Genomic DNA, 9,554 nt, shown 5'->3' with positions numbered 1-9,554 from the left:
CCCGACGGGCCAATGAGAAAGCCGCGCGGGCGGGGGCGGGACGTCCGGGGCGCGGCGGGCGGGGTCGGTGCGGGTCGGGGCCGGCGGGGCCGGCGCGGGGGGAGCGGAGCCGCGGGGGCTCAGCGCGGCCGCCGCCATGCCCGGCATCGATAAACTGCCCATCGAGGAGACGCTGGAGGACAGCCCGCAGGTGAGACAGGCCCGGCGGGGGCCGAATCAGGCCCAGCCCCTGCTCGGGGGGCCCAGCGCTGCTTCCCTGTCGCTCCCAGCCCCGGGAGAGCCGCGGCGGTGGCTGTAAAGGTGGGGGACGCTGCCTGCATGGCCCCGCGGGGCTCCGACAGTCTCGGCTCGGGCTTTCAGTCCCGGCCGTGCCCTGCGAGCTCTCTCCCGGAGCTCCGCGGCGCCGTCGCTCGCTGGCCCCGCCGCTGCCGGGGGTGCTGCGGGCAGGGAGCGGGGCCGCGGTTCGGGCCCGGGTGCTGCGGCAGCTCCATCAGGGCAGCGCCGGCACCGCTCCCTGGTCCCCACCCCCGCCTTCGCACCCGGGCTGGATTTTGGGCACCTCGTGACCACAAAACCCGTGCTGCCCTCTCAAAACGATTTTTCCTCTTTGTTTTTCACAAAGGTGTATGAATGTTTAATAGACCCGCATGAAAAGCAGGTGCTGGGTGAGGTTAGTGCGGAGAGTAGGTGGGAAGCACATGGTGCCCGGAGGCCTCTCCTTGCTCCGGTTCTTCTCCTGTATCGCTGCTGCCTGATCGTGTCAGCCATGCTCTGTAGTGCACTGGAGTTTCCTTCTGAAGTAGGAAATGCTTTATTCAATCGCTCTGGTTTCTCTTGCTGGCAGCAGCAACAACAAGTCCTTGTACTGTGCTTCTTAGATGTGGATAAAAAGTTTGCAATGTATTTTCTCTTATGGCAGCCTTTTGAATTATGATCATTGCTCTTATGTATGGTTTACGTAGTGAGCAGGATGTCCTACATTGCAATAGCATATGCATTGGTAGTTTTAATTCCTTGGTCATAGGAAAAGAAACTTTCACTTGTTAAAAAGGGAAATTTAGCACCTGAAATGACAGTCATTTTAACATTTCTATATCAAGTGGAAGAACTACTTAAGAAAGGTAATGCTTTCTTTAAAAAAAGCAATGAATCATTGCTTTCCAAAGAACTGGGCCCCAAATAGCTCAAATGCTGGATGTGAGATGAGATCTGGCCTCTAATGTGAGTTCTGGTCTAGGGGCCAAACGTCCTGTCATCTCACGAAGAGGAAAACGTTTTGAAAGTCTCTAATAAAATTATTCCTTGAAGGTCTGTTCTTAGTATAAGGCAGTCAGAACTAACAGTATTTATAGGAAATGTGAAATGTATCATGAACTTGGGATCATCTGAGGACATTTTGGAAGCACATGAAAAAATGTTACTTATTGGAATGTAATTTTAATTCTAGATTCTTCCATGTGAGGTTATTTGTGATACAGATAAGCAAAGCCTAATTCAGCCCGATGTGTTTGAAATGCTTAAGTAATTGGATTTGTCAATATTGTCTTCTGTTTTAGGTAGAAAACTTACATCTTTCAGTCAATTTAATATTTTAGGTGAATTCTGGGAGCCAGGTCCTGTGGTACGGACTCAGTGGTTTTCTGTTAGGTTAGTCGATTTGTTACATAAGTTAATTTCTGTTACTTTGAAATCGGTGCAGTGGACATGGCAACAAATGTTGCCTGAAAAAGCAGAACTTTCTGGAGGAATTGACACGACTTTGATACATTCGTGCTGGAGTATTGAAAGGCTCATCAGCCTGGGTCGTTGTTTAGTGCTGCACTGAGGTCTGGAGTTTGTGTTTTACACACTGACTGCAGATATATAAGCGTCATATCAAACTTATTCTGTGTCTGAGGGAAGGAAAGGCTTTACAAAAATGTCCAAACCCGTTCATTTCCTGCTGTCACAGGATAAAAATCTAACCACTGTGCTTATCAGGCCTAAACCAAACTCCAAGTTTACCTAGTCTTTTGCTATGCAAAACAGAGCAATTTACATCTTAACTTAGGACATATATTACACACACACTCAGTGTGTATTTAGAGTTTCTGCTCACACTGATTTGCATTTCCAAAGCATGGCACAAAAAAGCCGAGAGGCACTGGTAGCACAGGCTCTGTCTCCTGTCACTGGCAGTGCCCTCCATCTGAAGGCATAGAAGGCTTAACACGAGATTTCTTTGTGCAGCCTCTCCCTCGTCCTTTCCTGTTTGCTTCCTCACAAACACGGGTAGAAAGAATCCTAAAGAACATGCAAAATGATGAAGAGTTTTACTAGAAACATAAGTAAGCAATTCCTCTAATTTTTTGCTAAGCAGAGGTCTGCTATAACTTGTTTACAATTTCAGGTTAATTTCTTTTTATCAGTATAATATGATATTTTGACAGCTGAACATCAATAACTGACATTTTAAAAGTAAAACATAGACTTTTTTTTTTTTCAATGTTCAGTTTTAAAGAGTAAGTATAATCCAGAAACCTTACATAGTATTCCTTTAAAATTACAACCTCAGGCTTATTTATGTTCCGGTTTAAAGGTCATGAGTATATAATTCAATGGTTATAGTACCATGTAATTTTTTCTTTTGCATTCTTTCGTGTATGTCTACTTTAATGGGAGAGTCAAGGCTGTTATGATGACACATGTTGCCACACCTGGCAAAAATTTGAGTTCTCCTCCACCTCTTTCCACTTGTTTTATAAACTAGAACCAGCATTGAAGCTATTTATTGTGTTGATTATGCTGTTTGATTATATTTTTTAATATTTAAATATCTTTTAGACATTATATAATATGATAGTAGTTGTGATACAGCCAGGCATCTAATGCAACTTGGATAAAATAATTTTGCATCAAAAGAATTGTTAGATAATATGATTTATATGGGTTTAATATGTACTCTTTGATTATCATTAAAAGCAAAATATCAGAAATAGCTGAGAAATACCTTCATGCTTCAAGGGGAGACGGACTAAAGATTTCCAGCACAGGCTAGGGAAGACTGAAAAACAGAATTTCCAATTTCCTGTGTTTAACAGTCATAGTTTGGGGGGAAAAAACAATTATGTGCTTATGATTCTTTCAATTTTCTATCTGGAGATTCATTTTAGTGTAAATCTAAAACCAAAACAGTCTTTTTGTGGCTCTTGCAAGTATTGCTCCTGCTTCTACAGCCAAGCATCTCAACCCATGTTTTAAGAAAAGCCAGTGTAGCCTGTGCAGAGTTACTGGTACATCCTCTGCTTTTCCCCCTTTAGGATTTTTGTCTTGGTGAAAAGAAGCCATTCACAATCCTCATGGTGAGGAATAACCTTGCTTCCAAGTTCAAAAAGGATGCAAGAACACGCAGTCAGCATCTCATTTAAGCTTACAGGCAAATTACACCTGAGCAACCTGATTGCCTTGTTATCGAGTCAGTCATTTGGGCAGAAGGGAGAGCAGGGGATGTCAGTCACCCTGACTTATGCAAGCACTGTGACATGGTCTGGCAGCATTCTTCTGGCCAAAAGGGAGAGGTATGGACTGTGACCTGAGTGGAAGAACTGGCTGGATTAGTCGGGGTTACAGATGGAGACCAGTGTTTTAGTCTAATAGGTGGCCAGTCATAAAAGAGATTGATTTTTGAGGTGGATGTTGTTAAGCACCATCAGTGATGCAGGCAGTGCAGTGGGACACAGGAGTCATCAGGCTTGTGGGTGACAAGCTGGGGTAAGGAATGACAGGAGGACAGATCCTTTCACTCCCTTTCAGTGGTGAGAAACATGTATGTTGAGGACAATCAGATGCAGGTTGTATTTTTTGGTTTGATTTAGTTCCTCAGCCTTTTGATCACAGAACTGATGGTTATTCCACGGGTAAATTATAGGTCCAAGCACAACCAGGAACTGTCTGTGTTCAGGTTGGACACTATGGGACAGCCACAGCCTTTATTTGGATCTCACTGCAGAGGAAATGTGTATACCTGGGAAGCTGCTAATACCAGTCATCTTTACCCTTGTCCTTAGGGATGTAGCATAGTGAGCCCAGTAGCTGCCCACAGTTTCACCATTTAACAGTTGTCCATCTCCCTTGGCCCTTTCCTTTCTGAAAACCTGTTAACCTGGAGAGAGGCTGAGCTTGGATATTTGTAAGATTCTTTGTCATGCAACAGGTATCATTCCTTTAAACAGTATGGGAAGCTTTATAAAATTTTCAGTAATGAAACCTGAAATAATGCTATTTAAGTCTGAAATTCCATTATATTTAAATTCTTCTCTTGTCATGTTCATGTTTTGGCTGTTTGATTGTTACAGACCCGCTCTTTGCTGGGAGTATTTGAAGAGGATGCTGCAGCAATCTCCAATTACATCAATCAGTTGTTTCAAGCCATGCACAGAATATATGATGCTCAGGTAGTGTTAATGAAATTCTTGAATGCATTATAAAGCTTTGGAACCACATTTCATGTTTCTTGCTTTTTTGACATTATGATGAGCAGTATGCTTTTCTTTAACTTCCATGTGCTTTAAACGTAGAAGTGAAATAAAGTAAGAATTAATGATCGTTTTTCTGTATATTAGGGAGTGGTAAAGACTAAATCCTTGTGATTCTTTTTGCAACAGAATTTCTTATGACAAGTGAAATGATGTTCCCTGTTCTCCAAGTAACTCTAATTTCCCAAGTGTTTCTAAAATGTTGTACATACTAAAATGATCTCCCTGTGTATAATAGTATGTATCAAGTGGGAGGTTATTTTTTTTACCCACAATATATTCATGTTTCACTCATCCAGAAATAGCTCCACTTTTATGCTAGAAACAATCTATTTTGTATGTTTTTCTAAAATTTTGAGTTTATGGCTGTATTTTTAATTTATATATACTTTAACTGTTAGACTTGTTATTGATTTTTCATGTTTCCTTTTTTTTATCAGAATGAATTAAGTGCAGCAACTCATCTGACTTCAAAGCTTCTAAAGGAATATGAAAAACAGGTACTGCATAAATCATGTTGTCTGTGTGTGGTCAGGACTGTGTATTTTTGTAGTGTTTTACCTTCAAGAGCACAGTGTAGAATGGATTTAAGTTTGGTCCAGATAAAATTAACTGCTGTGGTTGCTGCCAGATTGTTGCCAGAAGAATCTACTGACTTTATTCTAGTTCTTCCAATGAAACCAGAATGAAGTTCCTCATACCATGAAGAATATTAATAGCTTCTGAAATGTTTTACTTTTGGATTAGTTTTTTTGAGAAGTGCTAGGGTAGTTCTATTTTACTTTATAAACATGTTTACCCTTAAGTGCTTAAATATCAATAGTCACAAAGAGGACAGATTTCATTGCAATCTCCAAATTAAAACCATAATTTACTCTGTTAGCATGATTGCATCTCTGAAAGCACTGACTGTGGAATCCATGACTTTCTTCCCTTGTAACCTGTACTATGAAGGATCCTCTGTTTGTAGCTTTGCTGCTGGGTCCCCTTTTCTGAGGTTAAAAACAAAAATTTGCTTCTTTTAAAAGGCTGTTGCTCCCTATCCTCCTTTTCCACCTAATGAGGTGAACTATAATATTTTAAAATGATGAAATACCTGATATAGTCAGAGAGATGATTAATCCAGTTTTGTGAATGGCAGAAAACACTGCAAACAATATAACTCTTTCTGCCTTTTCAGCGTTTTCCACTCGGGGGAGATGATGAAGTCATGACTTCCACTCTGCAGCAATTTGCAAAAGTGATTGATGAGGTAAATGCTTGTTTGTGCTTTGCTAATACTGTCAGGTACAGACTTTAACTGCCTAATTACTCCTTTTTTAAGCCAGGAAGTACAGAAATGACATTGATTTGTCAACAAGGTAACAATTAATTGTATACTGCAGCATCTATTTAAAGTTATGTAACCTTAAGATAAAGAATGAATTCAGCATAATGAGGATACATTGCTGAGAAATAATGAAGTTTAACTGCTAGAGCTAGAGCCAAAACCATTAGACAGTGGCAGTTATCAGCTGTGTGCATGAGGGTACCTGCATTGCCTGATTGCAGGTACCTGACTGACAGAGGACCCTCCTGCTCAGGGTGCTGACACATTGCCTCATAGGACACAGCTGAGCACCATCAAGAGCTGAATTAAGTTTTTTGCTGTGATCTCTCTCCTCACTTAAACAGCATTTTAGGTGGAGGATCACATTTTGTTCTACCTCTGTGAGCTGTGAAAGATGGGCTGTGATGTAGCTGGAGAGAAACTGGAGAAATAAAGTGACTAGTCAGGATGAATGAGGCCATGGACATGATCCAGTAACTTGGAAAAGTTCAGACAAAAACTAAACTCTAAAGATTTTCTGTAGATTATAAGATCTAGAACCTAGAAAGAAGTAGCTGCAAAAAAAGGAAGATGCAAAAATGTGTTTGACTTGTTCATGTCATCTTTGAGTGATATTGATGTCCACCTATTGTGATTTAATTTGTCTCAGCACTGCTTTCCTAAGATTTCTTCTTTTGTCTTTTTCAGCTCAGCTCTTGCCATGCAGTACTTTCAACTCAGCTTGCAGATGCAATGATGTTTCCTATTACCCAGTTTAAAGAAAGGGATCTAAAAGGTAGAGGACTTAACCAAATACTGTTTTTTATCAACAGCAGCAACTATAAAAACATAGCATTTAATTTTCATAGCTCTTGTTTCACTAAGTAGAATACACCACTTATTTTTCAGCTCTCAAAAGTATGCATCTCCCCATTTAAAAAGAAAAGTAAGTTATTTCTATTCATGAGAGTATTACAGTTGAACTTAACATTATTGTTTCAACAAAAATATTACTTCTATTAGGGAAGCACTTACCTTCTATTCAAGATGAACAATTAGCAGCTACTCGAAAACGTTAGGAAAGAATAATTTTCAGATAATTTGCATTTTCAGGAAAGATTTGTATATCAGATCATAACATCCATATAATTGCTGGACTAAACTCAAAGGCAAAGTGCCAAAGTTTTAGTACTTACTATATTAAGATTTAGTAATGTGGTTATTCAACCCTGCTGGTAGTACAGGTGACTTCTTATGTGCAGGCATAAGGTGTTTCCAGCTTCTTATTTTTGTAATAATTGTATCTTGTGCCTGGTTTAAAATAACATCTTATGTGTGTGATGATGATAGATTTTACTCAAGATACAGGAGTGAACAGACTGCTGTGGCAAATGGGCATCCAAGTAGAAATTATAATTTAAACCCTAAGTAAGGTACATATCCCTGTTGTGAAGATTTTAGAGTGGGTATACCTAAGATATGAATATCTGTAGTCTAAATTGAAATAAAAATTACAAGTCTTTCGTAAGTCTTCTAACTCTTCAGGAATCTTAGAAAATACTTCTTTGGCAATAGCTTGCAGCAAAATTATGGATTGAGCAGATTATTCTTCATAGGCACTTCTGGACAATTTTCTTGTATTTGCTTTACCATAAAGTTGCCCATGGCTCTCTGCTGGTTTGTGTTGTAATATGGCACAAACCACAGCCAAGATCAGAACAGGTGTAAGGTCTTGTGCTGGTTCCAGTTCCTGACACAGTGAGACAATAACCAGCTGGAACTCAGCTGATTGTAACTAGGAGTCCCAGTGTGTTCTGCCCTTTGATATTTCCCATCTCCTGTGCTTCCATTTGCCCAGCTCAAACCAGAACCAGATTGGAACTCAGGTGACACATTTGTATTGATGATGACTTTCAAAGACTTCTGAAAAAGAATTCCTCCTTGCAGTATTAAAGTACTGTATATTTTTTATTTTTTGTAAGCACAGAAATGATCCTCAGGTCGCAGGTAGGCACAGACTTGGCTGCCAGGTAGTGCCTGTGCTGGTAGCTCAGTATGGTACAAGTTGTTACCTTCAATTGCTCAGTAGTGAAACATTACATGAGAAACTGTAATACATGACTGTTACATTAATAACAACTTATTTAAATTGTGATGTGTTGTTTTTTTAGAGATACTAACTTTAAAAGAAGTTTTCCAAATTGCAAGCAATGGTAAGTGTAAAGTACTTAATCTTATCAATATTACAAGACAACAGTATTATTGTAGATTATTATTTGTATTTAACTAGTGGAGTCAAGCCTGTAGGCTTAAAGTAACTAATTAAGGTGTAATTATTCTGAGTGATACTTAGGCACTCAGCTTTCCTTGGTTCACTAGTAAATCCCTGCTTTGTGTACTGAAGCGTTAAGGCAAATTGAAAGCAGTTTTTTACAGCACCTTAAGTGTATATATGATTATTAAATAATGTATGATTATGCCACCAAAAGTACAAAAAGTGTAAGGTGTTAGCTTGCTTCTAAAGTAAGGACCGGATCAATAAAAAATTTTACCTTCCTAAAATTAATAGTTCTCTATTTTCAGAAGTTATTTTTTTTAGCTGCCTCTAATCTATCCATGTAGAGAACTTATTTAAATAAGATTCTGCTTCTCTCAGTTTCATTCAGAAAATGGTTTCATTGCTTTAGAAGCAAAAAAGATTAGATGTAGGTTTTCATAATGTAAAGTTTCTCTACTTTATGGACAGTTCTTCTTTGAAAAACACTTGATGTTTCGGAACTTTGTAACAATTTGGCAACATTTGCATCTGGTCAGAATTTTTCTTCAGCCCAAGTATTTGTTGCAGTAAAGGGATTATAAACAGAGAAGAACAATTCCTCAAGGTGTTAATATGACAAGATTTTGCATTCAGCTGTGTAACACTGATTTTAAAAGTTTTCTGATCTGTTTCACAAGTCATTAATTTGTTAAAATAATCATAAATTCTCTCTTGATTGCTTAGACCATGATGCGGCCATTACCAGATACAGTCGGTTGTCAAAAAGAAAGGAAAATGAAAAGGTTTGTAAAACAAAATCTAAATATAAAGATAAGAAATTATTTTCATCTTCTATATATTTATAATGGAAGACAGTGTATGGCAGATTCCGTGTAACATTTGATGGTTTATGTTTTAGCAGTCTAGACAGAAAAGCAGGTTTCTCCAATACATGCTTGTCCTATAACACTGACAGTGCTTTAGGAATAATAATATGATACCATAGTCAGGTTTATTTATGTGAAGAAACAACCACACTTTCCAGGTAGAAAAGAGTGCTGTATTTGTTTTTCACATATCTCATGTTTAAATTAGAGAAGCAGAATTGCAAAGTAAAATATGCAGCAGCTGGTGATAGAGGGTAAAACATGACAGTGGGTTTTTCCATGCTGGCTATAAAGCTATCTAGAAGGTATGTGATCAATGCCAAGTCTCAAACATTTCCTTTTTTTTCCCCTCCCATTGTCTGTGTCTCTTCAGATCAAGGCTGAAGTTACAGAAGATGTATATACTTCAAGGAAAAAACAGCATCAGACCATGATGCATTATTTCTGTGCATTAAATACTCTCCAGTACAAAAAGAAAATTTCTCTGCTAGAACCCTTGCTAGGATACATGCAAGCTCAGGTAATTTCAGATTCTGAAAGAAGATATAAAAGTACTTCATGAAGGTTAATGTACTGAAATCCATTGC

The 9,554-nt window shown here is 39.0% G+C and overlaps 1 protein-coding gene across 1 annotated transcript in view; it reads left to right on the top strand.

Moving 5' to 3' along the window:
• Positions 1-92: 92 nt before the first annotated feature.
• Positions 93-9,554, top strand: part of APPL1 (adaptor protein, phosphotyrosine interacting with PH domain and leucine zipper 1) — a 25,342-nt gene continuing 15,880 nt past the window's right edge. Inside the window, exons 1-8 of the mRNA XM_014893067.2 lie at positions 93-190; positions 4,335-4,433; positions 4,955-5,014; positions 5,695-5,766; positions 6,532-6,619; positions 7,995-8,036; positions 8,825-8,883; positions 9,341-9,487. Coding sequence (XP_014748553.2) covers positions 137-190; positions 4,335-4,433; positions 4,955-5,014; positions 5,695-5,766; positions 6,532-6,619; positions 7,995-8,036; positions 8,825-8,883; positions 9,341-9,487 — 621 coding nt within the window. The 5' untranslated portion in view covers positions 93-136. The remainder of the gene's footprint in view (positions 191-4,334; positions 4,434-4,954; positions 5,015-5,694; positions 5,767-6,531; positions 6,620-7,994; positions 8,037-8,824; positions 8,884-9,340; positions 9,488-9,554) is intronic.

This window comes from Sturnus vulgaris, chromosome 11 (assembly GCF_052056855.1).
Source record: "Sturnus vulgaris isolate bStuVul1 chromosome 11, bStuVul1.hap1, whole genome shotgun sequence".
Lineage (NCBI taxonomy): Eukaryota > Metazoa > Chordata > Aves > Passeriformes > Sturnidae > Sturnus > Sturnus vulgaris.
This window is presented reverse-complemented; position numbering and strand designations above follow the sequence as displayed.